This window comes from Brachyhypopomus gauderio, chromosome 12, assembly GCF_052324685.1.
Source record: "Brachyhypopomus gauderio isolate BG-103 chromosome 12, BGAUD_0.2, whole genome shotgun sequence".
Lineage (NCBI taxonomy): Eukaryota > Metazoa > Chordata > Actinopteri > Gymnotiformes > Hypopomidae > Brachyhypopomus > Brachyhypopomus gauderio.
The window spans coordinates 4,962,360-4,986,868 of record NC_135222.1 but is presented as its reverse complement, the minus strand read 5'-3'; the positions used below and the strand labels follow the sequence as shown (position 1 = coordinate 4,986,868).

Sequence of the window (24,509 nt, the reverse complement as noted above, 5' to 3'; positions counted from 1 at the left end):
GACCTCAACACTTTATTGCTCACTTTGGAACAGGAGATCTCCTGACACTGAAAATGACACTGGACTTTACGCTGAGCAAACATGAAGAGTAGCAAATGCTGCCGAGGGCTAATCCACAGAAAACTGTAAGCGGAAAAATCAAAGCCCTGATGGAGTTCCAGGACATGCACTTTAGGACTGTATGAAGCAGCTAGCCATGGTATTTACAGGAATATTCAACCTGTCCCCATCTCTGGCAACAGTCCCCAAAGTCTGCCATCACGGTGCCAGTGCCAAAGAAAACAAATTCCAGAAATCTGAACGACTATCTTCCAGATGCTCTCACACCAACAATAATGAAGTGCTTTGAAATAATCTGTCCTCCAACAATCAAAGCCATCGTCCCAGGCTCTCTGGACCCATGGCAGTTTGCCAACAGATAGAACCAGCAGATCCACAGCGGACACCATCTCTCTAGCTCTTTGCACAGTCCTGACTCACTTAGAAAGACAGGCACATACGTGAGGATGCTATTCATAGACTACAGTTCTTTCAATACTCTCATCTGCTGTAAGCTCACCTCTAAGCTCCACACGCTAGATCCCAGCTCATCACTGCACAACTGCATTCTGAACTTTCTGTCAGAGCATCCTCAAACAGTGAGACGGACTCCACCTGTTCGCCCCTATTACACAGAGTACAGGCGCAGCACCAAGCATGTGTATTGAACCCCATCCTCTACACCCTCTTCACACATGACCATGCTACTGACACTCTCATCAGATGACGTAATGGTGATTGGCTTGATCTCTAATGGCAGTAAATCGGCCTAAAAAGTGGAGGTGCAGAACCTAATGAGTGGGTGCTCAGAGGACAACCTGCCATGGCGAAGGAGGTGATCATCAACTTTGGGAGGTCACAGAATGATGAGTACACTCCATCAGTGGTGATAGATGAGAGAGTGTATCCAGCTTCAGATTCCAGGAAATCCTCATCTCAAAGTATCTCACATAGCTCAATAACACAACTGCACTGGTCACAAAAGCACAACAGATGTCTTTTCTGATGACCCTGAAGAAAGCTGATGGCTACCTTCTCGTGCTGTACCATAGAGAGCATCCATACTGCACCTTTGTATGGTATGGTAGATGAAAAGACAGGTCTTCTTCAGTGGGTTGTTTCCAGCACACAAATCATTGGGACATTACTCTTAGCCTTGGAGGACATCTACAGCTCACACTGCCTCAAGAAGGCCATTCATGCCATTGTGTGTTTATACACCTTCCATCTGCCAAACAATACAAGGCCATCTACACTCACACCTCCACGCTAAGAAATAGCTTCTTCCCCAGCCAACAACACTCCTGCATATCTGACTGCACTCCCTGTTGTCTGCTGCAACTGACTTTCACAACCACACACACATACACACACACACACACAAACGCGCGCGCGCACACACACACACACACACACATACACACACATACACACACTACTGTTCTCTACACTGTTTAAAGAACCTTGTCTATGAACTTTAACTGTCTCATCCTCGTTTCTAGGGACAGTCACACCACTGTGTTGTTGATTATGACTCCTCATTATGTCCAAAGTTTTTGCAGCTACTTTGCATATTAAGCTATCTAATACTGCCAGACACTTTGTATTTTATAATATGGTATTGTATAATACTTGAATAGATTGTAACTGACTGTCATAATGCACACTTTCTCAATTGTGATTCTTGTTATTTTCCATGGCATAAGAAAGCTGCAAACTTGTACTAGTTTTTTTTAAAGAACGTTTAATATGCGCAAATTGAATAGTGTAAAATGCTAAGCCCAGTTTGAGTTTCACGCATGAGATAAGCTGCCTGCCCTTCCAACCACAATGGAGAAGGGAATGGTTATACCTTGAGCACTCGCTCTTTCCATCCCTTACTCAAAGGCTGAGTTAAACCCTTCCTCCCCTCCGAGGAGAGGGCCATGCGAGGTGGGGGTGAATGTAAACGGTCACGTGGGTTCTCTCCTAAGTGTGTGGTGGGGTTGGAGGAGATCGGAGGAGATCAGCGGAGCGGCGGCAGACCGGACCGCGTTTCAGCCGCCGCGCACCTCCACAGCTGCACTATCGTGGACCAAAAATGAAAGAACAGAGACGCGTTTCTCTTTTTCCGACGTGCACTTGGGTTGTTTTGGATCGTGTTTCGCTGCGGAGGGTGCAACACCAGGCATAGGCGTTGTGTTGTTGTGTTTTTACTGGTTTTGTAGCGCGTTGGAGCTGGCCGCCTCCACCCTCAGTCTCCAACCGCTACTTAGCCTCATCGGCGATCGCTTCCAGTTGCAAATTTGTAACGGCCTCAGACGAGATTACAGGGATAAGTTTTAACCCTGGTTTCCTTTTACGCCTGACCCCCTCCAGAAGAAACTCAGTCATGGGGACACTGCGAGAAGAAAAGTGAGAAACGGAGACCGAGTGAGAAGTGGAGACGGAGACGGAGTAGCGCTGTGGCGAGGAGAACCGAGCGAAGACCGGGGGATGAACCCCGAAATGAAGCAGCCCACCGCGGCCACACGAACCACGGGAAGACAGGGACCCATTTAACGGAGACTCTGTGCCAGGAGTAGATAATGGAAAACAAAGAAATAATCGTGAGTGTGTGTGAACCGTGAGGGGGTAAAGGAGGGGTGGGTTCTTGGTTTGTGGAGGTTTCAGAGGGAGTGATGGCGTTTTAAGAGGATCCACAGACGGCACCATGTATTCTCTCCGTCTGCCTGCCACAAATAGTGGTACGTCTCCCCAGTTTTGCAGTATTTTTGTGTGTATTTGTGTGTCGTTTGTGCTATCTGTTTATAAGACAGTTTAACCGATTAAATCACTATCCTTGTGTGCCTGACAAAAGCGCAAAGACCGAAATGCTGCTTTAGGACTAACAAAATAGTCCGCCGTTGATGATTTTGTTCTAGGCTGGCTAGATAAGCAGCTAGCCAACTAGCTAATAGTGGCTTGAATGTAGTAAAGGTTTATAACATGTTTTACCTGCCTATACTACCTATATTACCTACACTACCTATACTACCAAGGCGACATGCAGTCTTCAAGTTTTGTTGAGTATCGTGATGGGTTTGGAGCACACTGCATGACATCCAGTTGGTCTACAACTTTCCCGGATAGACCTGGTCTTGAAATTAATTCACACGTCCACTGATCAAAGTACCCCAAAGGTGACTTCTTTTTAGTTTTTCATTTCAGTGTGACGTGAACGGGGCTGTACAGGAGGGAAAGGCATCAGACTATGAAGAGCTAAAAAGGACTCTGACGACTTGTCCCAGATGTGGTCAAGGCTTTAATCACGGGCGCCTGGACACAAGTCAGCTATTCAGCTATTACGGGCTGACTCCCTCATTCTGGCCCCCGCCCAATACGTTCTGGCCCTGCTGCTCTCTTTGTAGACCAGGAAGGCAATAGTGTGCAAGATAAGGGTCTGCTGACTTCTCTCGTACTGAATAGTTATCTAAAATTAGCTTCTGTCTCCAATTGCTCCAACTAATCTGAGTAGCAAATCAAGAATTCAGTTGGCAGAAAAGGCTGCATGTTGTATGCATTCCAGTCAAGCACCACGTTTACCAGATTATTCACCAAAGACATCTCAAGAGTGTTAAACGTGGCATTATTCAGAACCCAACATGGTATAATGGCAGATTATAAATTAAAACACAGATGAGTGATTAATAAAACTCCATACAGAGATTGTTTTGGTGAAACTTAAACTTGAATGACTCAAATCTGTGAAACTCAACTTTATAATATCCTTTTTGTGCACGTTGTGCCTTAATTGTGCATGTTCATCTATATGTTGGTTGGTGCAGTTCTTGTTTTTCTTTGATTTAGGCTAAAAACCTTCTCAGAAAAGTTACAGTAGGCCTGTGGACAGAGTATGCCCTCCTAATACTCAAGACAATAATGACAATAATAGGGATCAAACACCTGAAGAATTAATGATGGAATTATTTCACTCCATGTATAAACTACATTTCCCATAGAATTATTTTCAGTGTTGTTTCTTTCTTCAGGGTTATTTTTTATAGCCACGCCCATCACACTTGCCAGAAGTGATCTGTTTTGAGCTGTTTGAGTCTGTTTTGAGCTGTTTTGGACAGAAGTTCTTCATCAGCTTGCACTTCATCAAAGTGCTTGCACAGCTGACGAGGACTGCTGTCAGATGCATCCTGTTTCTTTGGAAACATTGTGTGCTACAAAACACTTTCACTCCCTCTGAATCTTTAACTACAGTACACAGCAGTGGTACAGCATCTTCTTAGAATTATAATATTGTTCTTGACATTGCACTAAAATTAATAATATGACCTAAAGTTTATCCACACCAGATTTTAACAAATGAGGTTTGGTGAATACATACATACATGAAATACTAATCTCAATATGGATAGAAAATATGAGTTTACCAGCTATGCAGTTTCACATCTCTGAACCCAACACCACGTTAACTGCTGCAAGTCTTGTGTGAATCTGTTGAATTCTAAATTTACTTATTATATATTTATTATTTTTATGAATTTACAAAAATATTTAATGGTGTTTTTATTACGAGACCTTTGTTGTGATGTTCGTTGCTGTTTTTGCAGAAGCCTCCATTTAAATTTGAAATGCTCTGAGAGCACAGATCAGTTGTTTTGTCAGCTTGTGTTGTTTGCTCTCTGTTCTGTCATGTCTCTTTAGCCCTGCAAGTCATGCGATTAACAGCAAAGCTCCTGAGCACCTAATTCATGTTTTCTATCCAGCTCAGTTGCATTTCATTGGTCGGTCAAATAGTTGAAATACAACTTTGCTCAAGATGTGGAAAATGAGGGTACAGATGAATGCAAATGGGGAAGTCTGATCTGGGGAAGTAAATGTCACTGCACAAACCTCCTGTTCTGAAGCAACACAAAATAACTGAAGACCTAAAGTGTGATGTACAGCTTGTCCCTTTGAAAGTTTTTATATGCAGAATAGCATATCAGCAAGCCAATCTTTGTGTATAAATTTGAAGTGTGATGTGCTGTGGGCCAGGTCCAAATTTCTTATGTCTTAGCAGCTGCCAATGTTCTACAGTCTCTTTAAGACTGTATATCTGATACTGATTTAAGAATATTATTACTTTTTAACAACAATTTCAACCATGAGTGAACACACAAAAACACAGAGAAAATTAGGCTGATTTAAGATGAAGTGTTTCAGCAAAAGATGTAAATGATTTGCTTGTCTGACTAATACAATCCTACACTGTTAAACAGAGTTGATTGCTTCGTCACATTAGCCTGATCTTTCAAGGTTATTACAAATCCACACAGGAACAAAAAACATCTCCTAGGAACATTACTCACTAGTAGTAAAGATGGCCATACTAGATACTACTCTTCATGGACGTAGTTTTGATTTCATAAGTGGGGGGGACACAACCTGGGGTGGCGAACTGTTAAGCGGGGGGGGGGGGGGGGGGGTGTGGGGGGGTGCTGCATGATCCTAGTGCTAGATTTGTCGCTATTTGAATATTGGTTTTTTTACCGTTAAAAAGTGGGGGGGACATGACTTCGTCACTACTTAAATATTTGGTTTTAACTGTAAAAACTGGGGGGGACCAAAACCGGCTTTTGAAAAAGTGGGGGGGACATGTCCCCCCCCGTCCCCCCCCCAAAACTACGTCCGTGCTACTCTTGTGCTCATATCCAACAATCCTGTTCCAAGCAACCAGTGTTTTACTTAGTTATTCACTACTTTACCCACTTTGGTAACTGACAGCTTAATGTTGAATAATCTTAGAAACCTGTAACCATTATGATTTTATTATACCTGGCTAAGCAAGTGGAGTATTTGACAGAAGATGACTTATTTTATTTAACAGCTACTATAGAAAACATGCCAGTCATGTGGTGTGCTTTTTCTTTTTGTGCACCAGGCTCATGTTTTTCCTCAATATCAGAAAACGTACTGGTTTTAGTTCAATATAAGATGAAATCATACTGATTTTAATCCTGGTGTTAACGAATGTTCAGGGTGAAACTAAGTATTAAATTACTATTCCACATGCAAACATAAGCAACAGGGATCTAATGGCATAGATTATCCACATTTTTACATGTACAATATGTAATGTAAACACAATTATTAAAGATTTACCTTTTATGTTTTGAAATGATAAATTAAGCATGCATATAACTTTTATTAATATGTGCAATACCAGAGGAGACAATCCGGAAATGGCCCCACCCATTTTACAATATTCACAGTGGTACACAGATGATCAAGTTATGTTGAATTCTTTCATATTCATTTTGATTGCAGGTGTCTCCTACAAGTGTAATGGTCTCGTGTAGCTCCTGTAATTGCTGACCGCTGTGGCCCGATCAGGCTCTTAATTTGAGCAGCTGTATCAAATGCTTCCTGGAGGAACTGACAGTGCAGTGATTTATGGAACACTCAGTCATTCAGTAACTCTAGACTCAGCCTGGCGTTGGTCAATAATAACATATTTATGGGAATTAACAATGTAATTCTTTTAAATGCAATAGTCTAAATGAGAGTTTCCAGGGCATAGTGGTGCTCTCGTTACTGAGTCTGATGTGGATGACAAAAGAAACCTTTAGAGTGTTTCATTTGCTCTGTTGTGAAGTGTGTTAACCTTTAATGCTAAGCCAGACTCAGCTTCTTTCTACTTGGCAGTAATTGCTTGCACTGCGTAAGCACATTTGGTTGAAAAGGTTACTACGCTCTGATCCAGCTGTCATGAGAAATGGGCAGTCTTCTGAGATTAACATTTTATGGGGGTAAGGGGAATGTGCATTAGCATTTCATACTGAGCATTGCATCAAAATAATACTGCAGCAAATAATGGAATTACATCAATGAAAGCAATTAAAAGAACCTGGAAATAGTGTTTTCTGTCATTTTGCCATGGTCTGATATTGCAGTCACTCAGTGTTTGACCACTAGATAGATATGCCTGTAAAATGTACGTATCTGCACAGATCTAGTGCATTTCTTCAAAATGATATTTACATTTGAAAGTCTTCATGTTCTAAAATTGCCTTGACACAATAATGTGGCTAAAATTGGATTTCTAATATGTTTCCAAATAGTTTATTTGATTTCTGATGGGTAATTTGCATATTCTTGACCCTCTATTTTATTCACAATATCCCATATCCATTTTTTATAGTCGTTATTTGATTGTATATAAAAAATAGTTTGCAGCTTACATGAAGAATAAGACACTTTTTATAGATACAAACCTATTAATATTATCACTGAAATCTTTAAAAGAGTATATTAGGAATTAATAATGTTGCCTATTTAAAATATAAAATAGATTTAAAATATATAGATTTAGTCCACCAAAAGAAGTATACAGAAAGGATTTTCTCATGGTGCCTCTACACTGTATATATGAGTACACAATGAAATGGTATATTCTCCCTGAAGGGGAGGTGGGTGGGGGGTGGGGGTGCAGAATAAACACTAGGGTATTGTGAACTTTAAGGGAAAAGTTCAAAAAATTTATTGCATTTCTCTTTTAATCCTTCCTTCCCACCATCCTTTAACATTTATTTTTCTTGGTCATGATTATTGAGAAAATGTACTAGGATCCAATAACCCTCCCCATGTGCAAGAAAGCGTCAGTTTCTGGAAATTGCTAGTGGGGAGATCTCTCCCCCTGGCATGGTGTTGATGAGTTTAAGGTGGAAGGTGAATAAGGGGTTAGGGCTGTTATCACTGGTTGCTGCTACCCGCCGTTCCTAACAACACTGCTTGCTGGAGCCTGAAAATTCATTTTGACGGATGCTTCTCTCTGGCTAGCAGAGTGCAGGAGGAGGGTGAGTAAGAGACTTCTGTACCACTGGTGCTCTTGTTGAATGTCAGGTTGTGAAAACCAGCAATTTTAACATTCACATGTGGCACCGAGGTTGTCCCATGATATGTAGAGTGACCTGTTTTAAGCATTGTCCTCTCCATGGAGGTCCAGCATACAGACTTGATGGTGGTAGTTTAATGTGTGTTATTTCTGTGAACATGGCTCTCTGATGGGTCCCTTCAGGAAACTGACAGATTAATGAGCAGGCAACCGTATACTGTAGCAACAATAACCAAAGCCCTCTGTGAAGAGGTGGCAGAGGACACCATTAATAAATGAGGATTAAAGCTCTCCCATGCACTCTGGATAACATCAAATCTATTTCCACACCAGTAGGAGATTAGTAGTGTATTAAGTTTTAAATCCTAGCTGTCCCGCTTCATTCATTCTGGGCTTCTCTCCTTTCTTCCTTAGACAACAGAAGCATCAGGCAGAGGAAGCAGCTGTCGGTCAGAAGGGAGCTGCCCTGAAGCATGACCGCTTGTCTCCAGAGAGAGTCCCAATAGCGTGCCCTAGCGATCCTGGTGGGCAGCGTGTCATCCCCCTTCTAGCTCTACCAGGGGCGCCAACACACCCATCTGCCAGCTTGGATAACCCTCGGGCTGCTCATAACACATGTTTGACTTGATTGGATTTGACCACAGCACTTTCGCGAGCAGCCTCTATCTGCACCATGCAGTGGCGACGGCGACACTGCTGCCCCATCAAGATGACCTGGAACGTTAAGAGGTCGCTCTTCCGCACGCATGTGGTGGGCTTGCTGTTGCTGGCCTTCCTCTTCACCATCTTCCTCTTCTTCAGCCACCAGGACTGGCTGCCCGGCCGACTCGGAGTCAGAGAGAACCCGGTGGCCTACACCATGCGCGGCTTGCGTCCCCTCAAAGAGCGGGCAGAGGGCAACCAAAGCTCGCTGCGAAGCCTCTGGAAGGAGGCGGCCTACGCTGTGGCGAAGCCTCCCGTCAACTTCAGCTCTCACCAGTCTGAGGTTGCGGGCCAAAGCATGGTGGGACTGGACAGCCCCCTTAATGCTAACAACACTAACACCAACAGCCTGCACAGAGAGATGGGCGTGGGAGGACAGCAGGCGCCTCAGCCGTACCGCTATGTGCTCAATGAGCCCTATAAATGTCGAGACAGCAGCCCTTTTCTGATTCTGCTTATTGCAGCGGAGCCGGGGCAGGTGGAGGCCAGGAACGCCATCAGGCAGACGTGGGGGAACGAGAGCGTGGCGACAGGCCTGGGCTTCGTGAGGCTCTTTCTTCTGGGACTGGCGATCAGTCCCAGTGCCTATCCTCAGAGTGCCATTAATGAAGAGAGCGTACAGCACCACGATATTATACAGCAGGAGTACATGGACACCTACTACAACCTTACCATCAAGACGTTGATGGGCATGAACTGGGTCGCCGAGTACTGCCCACAAGCCCGCTATGTCATGAAGACGGACAGCGACATGTTTGTCAACACAGAATATTTAATCCAAAAGCTGCTGAAGCCAGAGCTGCCATTCCGACACAACTATTTCACAGGCTATCTAATGCGAGGCTACGCACCCAATCGCAACAAGGACAGCAAGTGGTACATGCCTCCAGAACTCTATTCAAGTGAGAGGTACCCCATTTTCTGTTCTGGGACAGGTTACGTGTTCTCCGGAGACATGGCGGCAAAGATATACCAGGCCTCGTTGAGTATACGTCGGTTGCACCTCGAGGATGTCTACGTTGGAATCTGCTTGGCCAAGCTACGTATCGACCCGGTTCCACCGCCAAACGAGTTCCTCTTCAACCACTGGAGAGTGTCCTACTCCAGCTGCAAATACAGCCACCTGATCACTTCACATCAGTTCCAGCCAAGTGAGCTCATCAAGTACTGGAACCACTTGCAGAGCAACAAGCACAATGCTTGCATTAACATAGCTAAGGAGAAGAACGGGAGATCGCGGCACAGAAAGCTGCACTGGGAACGGTTCCGGTGATGACCGCAGGCCAGGGTTCGCGGTGCCCCAGTGTATTAGAAGCATGTGTGAAATTCAGCACTATATATAGGAAACAGCACAGTGTTTTTTGGTATTGTACACAGTCAATTAAAGCTATTTTTTTAATTTGAGGGATGTCATGTATTGTACATCTGTTGAACTCTTTTTAAAAAAGGATGTGAGGTCCATGTTTATGTGCAATATATAGCATGCACAAAAATATAAAAGGTGAGATCACCATTTTCAGGTGCCAAAAAAATATTTTAATTGACACATTGCAAGGGTGTCGGTTTTCTCTCTAAATCTTGTCATTGATGCGGGGCCAATTTGATCATATTTCTATAGAAGACACTGGAACTCACTGGTATATTCTTATGATACATGTATTTCTTTAAGGTGCTGTCAAAGATATAAACCCCTGATTTTTAAATACCAAAAGAAAATTGAAAAATCTACCTAAACCTGGAAGTGGTTTACAAGAAACAAACCAAATCTCATACCATATGTAAAATTAAAGCAGAATATATAAATTATTAATACCATCTGTACCGTTAGAGATTAAGATTGTATTTTTCAAAGCTTTACATTTGACCAGTATTGGTCCACCCTTAATGAGGGCAAAATGAAAGTTATTTATTAAATGTATTTCCTTCTCATGGTCTCTTTGATGCGTGGTTTCTTGTGATGTTGGGTGTTTTATGTAAAATGTAGTTTGGAGGAGGGTGTATATATAGTAGAAATTCTAGTACATAGGTTTCCAGAGAAATACTTTTTGAATAGGTGCTTCAATAAGCTGTGCAAACAAAGTGTTTCTCCTTTCAGGTGAACATCTATTCTAAGTAGTAGATGTTTGTCATAATATTTATTTCATGGGGTTCTAAAGGTCTGAGACTATAGATCTCAGACTCCTTAAGTTTCCTCACTTCATTGCTGCCATAGCAACAACTACCAATGCAAACAGATACATCATTAGCACAATATATATTACCATTAGAATACCTTTACATGGGAAAGGTTTGAATTTTGATGGTTTGAACATGTTCAACGAAATGATCAGCAAGCCTTTTCTTGGTTTCTCCAATGTAGACCTATAGCTGATTACATGCCTTGCCAGAGACACTCTAGGTAACTCCTGCAGTGATGCATGAGAATAAATATGTGACAACAGTTAATACTTTTGTACTGGGTATTTTACTTGCTTTTTAATAAATTTACATGTCACATCTAGATTGCAGACTGCAGTATCAAACATCATGCACAATTTAACCCATGCCAAATTGTGAGTGATATTACCAAAATAAAACAGTATTATGGTGTTTTAAATAATTTTGCTGAAATATCTCCCAATATGTTGTCCTTGAGCTGAAGCAACTATTATTTCATAAACATTTAAGGGCCTTCAAATATAGTCTTGCAAAACTGACATTATGTATGTAGAATGCATAACATAGTGTTGCTAAATATTCATGTTTTAATAGGCTATGCATTCTAGATGCTAGATCCCATAGGAATGTTTGCATATACAAAGTCAGCAATTTTTTAAGTCAGCAGATTTTTTATTTTTAAAAAGCACACCTTAAGCCACTTCTAAATATTTCATGTGTGGGCATCGCTGCATTTCTTTTAGGTCAGTGGCTACGTTGCCAGGCTGAAACAGGTTCAAGTAAATGAAATGATACCCTTCTGAATTCCCTCTTGGCACAGTGTTATACTGGGGGGAGTGGACGACAGGGAGAGGTTTAAGGGTTTATTTAAAATGTAAAATGGAACAGGTAATTAGAAAATGAAGAGTCAAAAAGAAGAAGATGTGGTGCAGTGTGTATTCATGCCACAACACAGCAAGACATCAGCTACAGCAATTCATCTCAACAACAAAGCTTGCTGCAGTTGAGTTTATTGTGTAGCAGTGTCTGCTCTTTGCAGTGGACTATACAAATCTTTGCAGATATCTATAGACCTATAAGGAACACTAACCTCACATTTTTGTATGCCAAAACTATTTAGACCATCATCAAAGGTAAAATAACTTAACTACGGAATAATTCATGTCAGGAAGTTGATAACGATTCACACACACACACACACACACACCAAACATATGCAATTACATCATTATCTTGGCATTTGATTTATATAAAATGAAATTAAAGACGTTGCATTCTGAACCCTACTGACACATTTCTAAAGGTCCAGTGCTAAGAAGCAAAACTGTCTCCAGATCAGTCCAAAGCTACAGATGAAAAGGACCCCTGGTGAGTTCATATCGCCGTGGAACATCAGGTCCTGGAAATGTAGAAAGCGCTGAAGTACGAAGAACAGGACAAGCGTGGCGTTCCTGTGTCCGCCTCCCTCTGCTCCAGGCTGTCAGCACCGCACTCCACCAGCTCACTAACAGCAGCTTCCCAGCTTCAGCGCCATCTCCGCCCACGGCTCCTCCTCCTCAAAACAACCCGCACCTGCTCATTTCCACAAACTTATAAGGGCCGATATTTATACCCCCGTGTTGGCCACTGGCATTTGTGAAGTCTGCTGTGTGCACGTCAACTTTCTCAGTGATATCAGCCCAATTCCTGGTATTATGTTCGACATTTCTGTGTTTTGACCTTGGCCGGTTCTTCGTAACTCGGATATAATGTGTTCTGTAGTAGCCCATTGTCCGGTGTCTATGGACTCGTCCTGTGAATGGATTTCCATTTTTTATTAAAGATTGCCATGCGCACACATTCTCCTGCCTCAAGTAATTCTGTAACGGCCGAGAAGAGACAAGGTAGGAGGGCGGCGGTCAAGGAGAACATTTGTATGTGACGGGACCCATGTTACCTTCAGTGGCTACGACCTTGTCTCCGCACTGCACTGAAAGATCAATGCAATGCACTGAGCCTAGAGAACAGGACAGCCAGAATTTGATTCACTTCACAGTATAATAACACCTATAACCTGGACTTTCATAGAACAGAACAGGTCATTCATTGCTCTCAGCTGTAAAATGGTTCTTTTTTCTATTGTAATACTACAAATAAATGAGAAAATACACTATAGCATTGCACTGTTACATAAATGTGGGTCTTCCCAATGGACGACCCAATTTTCTGCTTTTGCAGGGCTAGAAGACTTAAGCTTATAGAGATAGACCACAGCTATTTTCAGATGAAGAAGAAACTGCAGTTGTCAGCATGATCATAACCATCAGTATTATTCGTTCGTGATTAATTCAGACCAGAAATATTGAAGAAGAAGGTACATTTGATTGCATCACTTGGATGAGATTTGCACAAATGGACCTGACCAGAACACATGTACTGTGTTCACCTTGAAAATAATCCCTTGAAAGAGGTGTTTATACTGTGTGTAAGGAAGCCCTCATCCAAGATTTTGGCCAACGTGTACCAGTAATATTCAGAGCATCCAGTATGATGGCCTTGACTGCAGTGATGTGGTTTAGAATATCCAGTATATAAGAAATAACTTTTTTTTCTGTGGAGAATAATTCATCTTAATGTGTGCACCACCCTTCATCAACATGGCAGGATTCAACTATACCAAACAGAAAACAGGGAGCATTTCTTGCAAATCAGACTGTTGTGGATGTCAGTAACCACAACCAGGACCTGCACAACAATACCTGGGCCAGTGTAACACAGCACATCATCAGCCTCTCCTTATATATATATATATATATATATATATATATATATATATATATATATATATATATATATATATATATATATATTAGTGGTGGGATTTTAACGCGTTAATTTCGATGAATTAATTACAGGGAAATTAACAAACTAAAAAAATTAACACATTTTAACGCATTTAACGCATGAGACACTTGCTCCATGGAAAGTTTCTCAGTGCACGAGTTCCAGACATACAGATTATATGGATGCACAATAAGATGAGCATGATGGAGATGACTGAAGAGGCTACGCTGGTGGATGGGAAATTTAAATATAAGAAACTTCCAGATGGAAGTACAAACAAAAATAGTGTTATTTGCACTTTATGTAGGAAGGAGTTCACTTATCACAGGAGCACTTCCACCCTTCATTACCACCTCAACGCAAAACATGTTGGGGCTAACCAGAGGCCGTATATATAAGTGGACTGGACGACACATTTTTGGTCAGAATTTCCAGTGTTCTAAAAACTGTTTGCTCTGTTTTCTGCACTCTATTGGTCTGTGTAGTAGACTGGTGGAAAAATAAGCAAGATGTTGAAGTTTATGCTTATGTTCATTGATTCATTCATCATTCAAACTTAAATTAATATTTCTCATGTTAAATATTGAAATGCGATTAAAATGCAATTAATTTTGATTAATTAATTACAAAGCTTGTAATTAATTTGATTAATTTTTTTAATCGCGTCCCACCCCTAATATATATATATATATATATATATATATCACTATGGCGCTGTGGTGTTGCAGCTGGTTCACTGACGATTCTAAATTCCCTAATCTGTTTCTAGCAAGTGACTTCCCATTCCTTCCACATCATCAGCATTGGTGGTGGATGACAAATCCATATGAGCGGGAGAAACTCTACCAGACAATGGAGGAGGATTGTGGGGATGTTACCCGAGTGTCTTGCCAGGGAGAGATAAAGTACACCAATGTGTGCTTCCTCTTTGGCTGGCTAGGGCTAATATTACCTGAAATATATAGATTAAGCATTCCAGAGACACAGAGATGTTTATTTTTTTCTGGTTTGTTTTTGTTGTTGTTTATTTGATTTCAGTATACTATTCTGCCTGTCTATAGAGAAAACACTGAAATGTTATCATCTTTATTTATAGCTACAACCTACACTGTACATGCATTATACTGGCAAAATGTTCCAAACATGATTTTCTTGGGGGGGGGGGGGGGGGGGGGGGTTATTCCAATATATCCATCTTATTGGAATAACGGTTTTCTATATTCATTTTGACCTCAGCAGTCTATTACATGTATTCTATGCTTCATCTCAGGCTAAAGTGGAGTAGTGCTTAATTTTGCTCTGGAGCTTTTGTCCAGTGAGTTTTGGATTTTATTTGCATTTGGGGAAATTGAAAGTCACGTAAGGGTCATAGATCATAGGTGTAAAAACTCAAACTATCCATTGATTACAAATATATCCTGAAAATTCTGCCTAGTTAAGCTTTAATTGGCCTGTTATTGGTGACTTATATTTCCACAATCACATCAGCTATTTCACTTATTGTGAAATATTTATTCACATAAATAAAGAGAACACAAAGCTGTAACTGTGAGAGCAGATACTGTTGCTGAGGATCAAAACACATTAGTTGAAGTATCTCGTCATATTAGGCTGAAGGTAATCTAATTAAACTGATTCATGCCACATTTGAAGAGTTTATTTATTACTTTCATTACACATCTGTCTGTCTCGGTTTAATTAAACATATATTTGAGCGACCTCAGTAATTGCATTTAGAGTTTACAGAGCACTTAAATTATAGGGGTCCCTGAGGAGGTTTTCATGAAGTCTCATCTTAGAGTACATTACTAACATTCAAAATGAGATTCAATAACAAGTGGGTGCAAAGGGACAGACTTCTGTATCAGACAAGATAGGCAAGAGAAAAGATGCTTAGATTCTAATTAGATATTGCAACCATGCAAACACTGTGACCATGTTCTACACCGAACTTGATAATTACTGGTAACTGGTCCAGAATACATTCACCTAAAATCCCCTAGAAAACATCAGATTAGGTGGGTCTCAAAATCCTGAAGTGTCTAGACTGCTAAACACAACAGTTACCCTGAAATGGAAAAGACAGTAAATGTTGTGAAACCTGCAGAGACTCATTATTCCATGATGGTTTCTATGAACTATGTCATGGTCATTACTGATTGTTTTGTTGTTGTTTTTGTTGGTTTATTTTTCTGTTGTTATCCATGGAGATTACCTCCCCTTATGCAAATCATTTGCTTTAGTTCACAGTAAAGGCTCAGGTCTCCTAAATTAAGGAAAATGCTAAAAACAGAAGCATAGTGATGACACCCAACCACAGATACAATGTAGCTGCTTTGACTTATGTAAGGTTCATTTGTTTCAATAGTCATGCTTGCCTGTCTATTAAAGAGTGCCATTATTCCAGAATAATATAACACCATACACTGTGCCCGGGAACAGAGGAAATGTGGCTTCTGTGGTTCTTCTTGCAGTTTTCTTCCGGCTTTCATCTGAACAGACTGAGTATACAGCCAAAATAACAAGAACATTGTCTTCATTGTCCCAGTACAAAGGGAGCAAACACTGCTTCTTTATTTTCGCCACTTTGTTGGTGTTCAATGCTCTGGGCCTTAAGGGCACAGAATAGATTACATCCTTACCAGGGAGAGAAGTCAATACTACAGTGTGTTTTTTCCAGGATTCTGCAATCCATTAAACTCTTGTCTCATTCCTAAGTGCTCATCTTCTGCAATTAACATGAATCAAAGCCGGAGCAGGGTATATGAGGACATGACGGACCGGGTTTGCCGTCGTATCCTCAGCGCCGGGCGCAACGCGCGGGCAAAAACCACCGCGCTCCCTCTCTCGCGCTCGGCCTCTCTGATTTCTTAAGGTATGGAAAGTGCGGCAGGGTGAAAAGAAACTGTGAGAAAAGCGTGAGCAGGGTGTAGGTGATGAATGAGCAGAGAAGAGGCACTGACTGATCAGTATTGAAAAGCTGTGCTGTTCTAAACGTGGGGAAAGTGAACACGGGAAACAGATTGAGATGTCCACCGTGATGGAGTGGGTCGGCGGAGGGCTCGGGTTTAGCACTCTGGGGCCACTCTGCGCAGAAATTACAGAGCAGAATTGGGGGGGGGGGGGGGGGTTCAGGGCACGATAAACAGCCCGACCTCTCCTGAAGCCTGCACGGCTCTTAAGAACAAAGTCTCTTGGTGCCTCTCAGCATACCCGGCGTGCACTCTTAACATGAGCATGAGATCAGACGGTTTCTTTACAAGCATTTGACATTGGGATGATCTTTTTTTTTCAAACATTCTGTTTCAGATCTTTAAGAGCAGGTATTGTTACAAAGACTTATCTTTAAAAGTGGTTTGGTACTTTTACACATTTATTTCTTTATTTATTTGTTTTTTATGTATGTAATTTCCTGTCAAATTGATGCTGTCTTGGCTGAACATCCTCTGAGACAGTTAATCCTAATTTCTGCTCTCTTATTAAAGGCCAAGATATGCCAGAAATGCCCATCTTACTGCAATGGATGGAGACAGCTGCTGTTGTCTGTGAATGACTCAGTTTGGGAAAGGTTACTAGAGCCACACTGTAGTCTCCTGAAACCTTAACCTTCTTCAATACCTTACCACAAACCCCTTTGCAGTGGTTTCAAATGAAATGCAATACTGATCCTTACTGCAACATATGTAGTTGCTATCTATCTGCGCGCGGCATCTTTCATCAGTGACTCACTATGAGTGAGAGCCTTGTTCAAATGCAGTCGTGACGCGTGATATCATGAGGGATGGGGGAGCATCTTAAAAAAATGGTTCAGTTATTGTCTTCTAGCATGTCAAAAGAGATATGTGAGAAGCATAAAAAACAGGACTGAAATATCCTAAGTCACTTTACAGCCTACTATGTTCAGTCCCCGTAAATCTGAATAGCCCCAGAGTCCATTAGGCTAAGCAAAACTTCTTTAGATGCTGAAACACTAGAACGATTTCAGCCAAGTCCCAGGAGCTTTCTGATAGGACCAATGAGAACAGGAGCCAACAGCTAATTATAAACTTCACTGGTGTGTGACCACTACTGAACCACCTGGACTGACTGACACAATGCAACATACCAAAATAGTACTTGCTCATTCAGCCATATAAGCACGACGGTGTCTTGAAAAGTTAGGTATAAGACCACATCCACATTAAAACAGTCATATCACAACATAGTATCCATGGAATCAGCCTTTTGAACCTGCTTGATATGAATATGCATTTAACTGCTCTCTCTACTTTTAATTTGGTTTGCATTCTTGATTTGCATTTAAGGATGACAGTTAACACAGGATTGCAATGCAGGGGTTTCTGTAACCTCAGTGTAGTGGTGCAAGCATCTCATATTCCATGTATATAGAATATCTGCTGTATGCATGCATGACATTTATGTCAAATGCCTCATGCTAAATATGATATTTGTCTTTGTAATGTGTTAGCTGTGACTAGGCCTGGATTTGAGGCCATCACTAAAAAGATACCATGTAACTCCATTTAGTAACATTTCTGAACATAAAATCAACAATCACCTAGCTACCTATCATTATTAATGTAATGTCATTAATAATTTTACTAGATTTGACTAGATTTTGCCTGCTTCCCAAATAGAAAAGTGCAGTTAGCAAGAGAGTTGGTGTAGCGCATGCTATCACTTCCAAACACAGCAACCGTGCTAGTGGCCATCACGTAATGTACTATTAGTGCAATTGCTTTGTGTATATCTGTGTAATGCTGAATTTATACCAACCTGAAATCACATTTGTTAGCAACACAAAAAAAGATTAGATGTAAGATATGCTAGAGTAGACACTGTACTCTCACGCAATTAGAAAAAATGAGAACCGTCTTGGAGGATTCGCCCTGTTCTTGCCAGCATCAGCACATATTGGTATTCTTAACGCATATCTGCTCTCGTACCTGTAACTGCATGGCACAGTTTCTGCATCTGGGAGCTGTTTTTACTCTGGGTGAAGAACTCCACCACCACCACCACCACCCCCACCCCTTCTCCTTCTCCTTCAAGAAAAGAAAAATACTCTCAGGAGTGTAGAAATGCTTTAGGAAAAGATTTGCATTCACGGATAAACATTTTTTTCATTAGAAGACCAGTCTAAGACATTTAATTTCTACAACATTCCCACATCTCTATGAATATCACTGTTCCTGTAAAATGACATGGTTTAACAGGCTTTTAAGATTCTTCAGCTGAACTGTACATCACAGTAGGTATAATGCTCACAAATGGGTATACACAGGTTCACACAGGGTGACAACTGATTCAACTGCTTAACAATTCCATGAATTTGCTTCTGTTATCAGCATTATTCCCAATGTTGGATTATACGCTTATACGCTGTACTTCTACAGTATGTGCACATGGTATTCTCATGATTCCATGAAGAGCACACAACATATTTTCATCATTTCTCTGTACTTCGCCATTGCAGGTTGACAATAAGACTTCTCAGAGAACTCCATGTACTTGATACCAGATAACAACAGACAAAACTGCTGATTCCCTCTAGAGGAGGAGAGGGGAACCAGTTTTCATCTTTGTACCATCACTTCTGAAAAACATCTTTAATTCCCTCAGAAAAGTGCTCTTTGTATTGTTTTCAATCCAAAAACCCAACTCTATAGTATAAGCCTATGATTGAAGCTCATTTCAAAATAGGTCAGGATATTCCAAAGCCATTAAGCACTTTTGTACATTTATACTTCACACCACCTACAGGTTCTTCAATGTTGCAGTCTGCAAATTACAAGATACCAACTTTTTTAGGGCAGTTTTCTTAGACAGGGTTTCCTAAGGCTGTTCCCAAGTGTGTGTAATAACCCGCTAGACAGCCAGTGTATCAGACTGGAATGTCTTGCAGAATTTGTTGCTGTCTATGTGGAGTCTGAGTTGTCTCAAAGTTTCTGCTTTTCAGTTTCCTCTGTGAATGGTAGTGGGGTTTGTCCTGCCTGCACAGAGCAGACCACAAACAAGGAAGAACTTTTTTTTGGTTGAGAATGATGGACCTTGAAGATAGATGTTGACATGCCTGTTCCTGATAATTCAAACTTGGAAGAGATCTAATGGAAGTCAACTAAAAGGGGTCTTTGATAAAGGAAGACAACGCCTAACCTTATCCAGTAGTTCACCCCGAATGAGGTTCACATAATGTATCTATGTCTGCATTGTACATTTTTTAGCCCTTGTGCCTATAGCAGTCCAATTCCCCTTTAATATGCCTTCACATTTTCTCGTGTTTCTTAAGGTGGTCTGTAGTTACATGAAATTATTAATTTACTCTGTCCTCACCAAATGAGTTCCTTACACTCAGGGAACGGGGCAAATGGGAAAGGTCTGTCCTGAACCTTTCCAATTCACTGTCAGACAAAACTCATTATATGCACGGTAACCTTTGCTTGACAAGGTCAGGCTCCAGGTCTGCTGGGGATCCCAGAGTTCATCCTCACCCGCCGCCCAACCTCCCGCATCTCTCTCCCTACCCACTCTGGCGAATAATTAAGTCAACTGTTTGCGGAGGAAATGGCATCGTTCTTGGTTTTATTATAATTGGCCCATCTGTCATTCCGAGAATAAAGCTGATCGGCTCAGTGTGTGGAGAAGGAGCCGGAGAGAGGCTGCGTACTGAGCATTCAGCAATGGTGGAGAAAAAAAATCAACAGACGCCCTCCCTCCGCCCCTGCCTGAGCCTGACCTAACACCACCAGCACCATCGCCCCCCTCTGAGAGCCACACATCCACAAACTCTACATGCCATTCATATTACATGGAGACAGCATCACATCTCCCGGGGAATGCCGTTTGTTTGCTTCACCTCTTGCAAGCTACCAGTGATGTTTTAGTGGGGTGAGCTTGGTACAGGACAATTACATACACATTTAAAAGACAGGAGGGTACATGGCTAGAATGTGGAGGAGGAGCTGTGTTCTTTAACTTGGAGAGTGTTCATACGTGGGTGACCTTATCAAAAAGATAAGCCTCACTGCTTTGACTGAGGGGAGGGGAGATTCGGCTGCAGGTAGCTTTAGACTTCTGAAACACGCAAGGCACCCATGTGGCTGGGCTGTTTCATTGCCATGGTAACTGGTCATTGATCTGTGGAGTTGTGAAATGGGGGGTGGGGGGGGTGACGAGGAGGGGGGGGGAGTGACAGTGACAGAGGGAGAGAGACAGCAAGCGTGTCACCATGACAGAAGAGAAGCAGGGGCTGTGGGGGAAAAGAGAGAGAGAGAGAGAGAGAGAGAGAGAGAGAGAGAGAGAGAGAGAGAGAAACATGAAACTGAGACAGACAGAGGTGCTGGAGAGAGAGAGACAGAGAGAGAGACAGACAGAGACGGAAATTAAGAAGCAGATTGAGAGCAACAGGATGGGAAGCAGGAGAAATACGTTCCCTCCCCAGCTTTCTTCTTTCCCACAATCATTTGATGTTAGACATCCAAGGTTTGGTTTTAAAAATGCATGTGACTCAGTAAGACCCCTTCCGTGTAATAAGACGTCAGGTCCCTACACTTCTTACATGTGCGTAAACACACACTGGGTAGATTACACCACAGAGATGCTAATCAGAAGACTCTCCGAGGCTTTGCGTTTGCAAGGCTAAGGCTTGCATCACATAGCCACAACATATGCTGATGTTGACGTTTATACTGGATACCAGCAGGATTACGAAATAACAAAGGCATTTTTAACCAGCCAAACAGAAATGCAGTAGACCACAAACGCAATAGAAAAACACTGTCTGACCTGCATAGGTTATAATACAAATTATTTATTTTCATGAACACAGGGACATTGCAAACTCATGCACTCAATACAGATATGATAAAACACTGGTATTCCATGTTATGTAGTGGTTCTGGGTTAATTGTACTGTTTTGTTGCTGTGATTCACTCAATACATCATAATGTATTGGTGTGCAGTTTAAGTAACTACATGATACTAATTACAATTCTTCCATATTAAAATGTGTTATTTAGGAATTAACTTCTTCCCCATCTTCTTTAGTGGATCCAAGGTCATCCACATCCATGATGATCCCGACCAAGGAAGAATCCATTTTGATAGTACCACAGTACCATAGTACCACTGTATTCATTATACTGGGACTGTGAAACTACATGGAAGCGTCCTGTGACACAGGGGTTGCCGAGGTAGACGAGGCTGGTGCTAACTTGCCTTGACATTTGACGTGGACGTTCTTTGCCGTGGAGCAGATTATCGGCCTGGCGATAAGGAGACAGGCTGCAAGGTCAGTGTAATTCCTGGCTGAGATAAAGGAGGAGGGCCATAGGCGAATGGTGGAGGCCTCTGTAGTCTGCTGATAAAGATGCACCTGGGGACCCCTGGGGGCCCACGTCTCGGGTGAAGAGGCAAAAGTAACACAAAAAGGCTCTGGAGTGGATCTCACAGATCCAGGCCAGACGTGTGGAAATGAAAAAAAGGTGTGGCAAGAACATTGGTAGTATAGTAACATGCACTTTCAGAATATAATGGAATCGAAAAAGATGCACTAAATATATAATTCCCTGCAGAGCTGATTAGAAAAGGTCTCTATGGGGAGCAGTTCTGAAAAAGGCCATCAGAAGGGGAGTACTACGTCTTACATACACACACACACACACACACACACACACACACACACACACTCACACACACACACACGTTTAAAGTCATAGTAATAGTCTGCTGTCAGAAATGAATAGGACAGAGGGTACCTCACACATTGTGCATGGCACAGTTGTAATCCAATAAACGAAAGCTACATGATACAAGGTAGCTGTATACCTAATACAGTGCCAGAGATTGTAGATGCAAGGTAGATATTTCTAATACAGTGGGAGGTGAGTGGTGTGTACAGTACATGTAGATACATACACTCATACACACTAACCTTCTCCTTTTTTCTTTTTTTCACAGAAAATTTCCCAATTATGGTGGCGATACACTTCGATGAAGGTATTCTATTTCCCCCACCCACCCACCCCGCCTCTCTCTGGGGTGCGTTTCATTTGCCATCTTGAATGGACACCAGTGGATTACTGTGCTCAAGAAGCTGTGAAATCCCTTTTGAGACCTTGAACAACCCAGATCACTGGCTTGTGCCCCTCCTGCAGCGGCTCCGAAGGGCAAACTATCCTTCTTGAATACCAACAGGGAGGTGAAACCCTGCACCTCCCACCACACAGCTCACTTGCAGTAAAACGCAGTATGAGACGCTTAGGAGGCCATCCAGGCCGTGTGTTGCCAGTCATCAGCATAACCCCAATCTGTGTGGAATGCACAGCCTGACTAGAGGAGCAATTTGCGCTGACAGCCTTCAAGATGAGGCCTGATTGGGCGTAGTTGCGGTAAGTTGCCCTAACACAGTGTCATACCTGATAGCAGTCCACATCCCAGTGTAGACAAGCCTCCCTTCAAAGGAGGCATCATATATTACACTGGTGCTGCAAAATGAGCACATCAGGGCATGGGGAGATTGTTCGCATTCTCGGCCGGCGAACCCAATTGGAGTGTCGTTCCAGCACGGACCTGCGATCATTTACAAGTGACTCCCTAAAGGTGGCTTGGAAAAGACAAATCATAAGGGGTGGGGGAGGGGGGGGGGGTGCTGTTCCTGCAGTAGGAGTGGTTTTAATAAGCCATTGAGTGTAATCAGTGGCTTTGCCGGTGCCTTCCTCCATACAGCCAAGCACGATTGTCCGCCAGGGACGGTGATTTATGAGGGCAGCCACAGCACAGGCAGGCGCGGCATCCTGCTTGATTACATGGCCGCCTGCAAATGCATGCAGCAAACAGATATTAAATCATTGGGGCTTACTGCAATGACACTGCACTGAGAGGCGTGTGGGCGAGTGGTGTCTGCTTCTCAGTATTAAAGCTTTTGCGCGGGCGGGCGGATCACATTTTCAAAGGTTTAGATGAGTTAGCCAATACAGGCACCCACGAGAATCATTGATTGTCATGACCCAATAAACTGTGACGTAGCTCATGTTGTAGGATGAGATAAACACGGTGGTGGATGGTCACTCCAGGATGCATAAAAAAATAAGTATTGGTAAAAAAAAAAAAGTTAATTGTGACTGTACCTCTTGAGGAATCAGCTTGACTGGCAATATATCTGAGTGGCAATGTATCTGACTGGCGAGAGGTATGGATTTAAGAGTTAGAATACAGAGAACATGGCTAATGATGAATCATTATCCACTTGAGTAGCTATCCGCAATGTCTACACAAATACAGACAAAATGCAGGAGGCAGACAGAGTTCTGATCGATGCAGTCTACAAGCAAGACCTTTGCCATAGTGTATCCATCTAGAACTATGGTACAATGCACAATGGTAAAGAAAGTAAAAAGGAGACAAAAGGAAAAAATAGAGAGAGAGAGAGAGAGATAGTGGGGCAGACAGAGGAAAAGAGAGGACAGAGAGAGAAAGAGAGACAGCGAGTGTGAGAGAGGTAGACATCACTACACTGCTTCTTTCACTGTAACACTATTAATGAGGTTCTAGGCATTAAACTTTAAAATATGTAACCCATAAATAATTCAAAGTCTCTCTCCGTCCCTGCTGAGAGAGAGGATGGGTAAGAGTGTGATTTCAACAGTGTGGATCCAACAAACAATAGGTGGGCCAGTGCAGTGTCATCACTTATTAGTCCTTTCTAAAGTGATCAATTTCTCACCAAAGTATTTTTCACACATTTTTCACACTGCTCAGCAAGCCACCTAGTTTCCATTAGCCTAGCTGAGGAGTAACGATGGTTATCAAGCAAGCGAAGGCATGGACCCCTCTATCTTTTGAGGTTATCAAGGCAAAATTAAAGCCCTATTTGCACACTTGCAAGACAGTGGCATAGAATATGGAACAGTTAAATCTGGTATGTGGAAAGACAAATGA

At 42.1% G+C, this 24,509-nt stretch overlaps 1 protein-coding gene across 2 annotated transcripts; it reads left to right on the top strand.

Moving 5' to 3' along the window:
* Positions 1-1,898: 1,898 nt before the first annotated feature.
* b3galt2 (UDP-Gal:betaGlcNAc beta 1,3-galactosyltransferase, polypeptide 2) lies at positions 1,899-10,522 on the top strand. Of its 2 annotated transcripts, none has more exons than XM_077024590.1 (2): positions 1,899-2,627; positions 8,303-10,522. In XM_077024590.1, exon 2 carries the CDS (start codon positions 8,562-8,564, stop codon positions 9,861-9,863), a length of 1,302 nt encoding a protein of 433 aa, XP_076880705.1. In that variant the 5' UTR covers positions 1,899-2,627; positions 8,303-8,561; the 3' UTR covers positions 9,864-10,522. The 2 variants fall into 2 exon arrangements, with proteins under 2 accessions (XP_076880705.1, XP_076880704.1); XM_077024589.1 differs by having other exon boundaries at positions 1,899-2,765.
* The last annotated feature ends 13,987 nt before the right edge of the window (positions 10,523-24,509 follow it).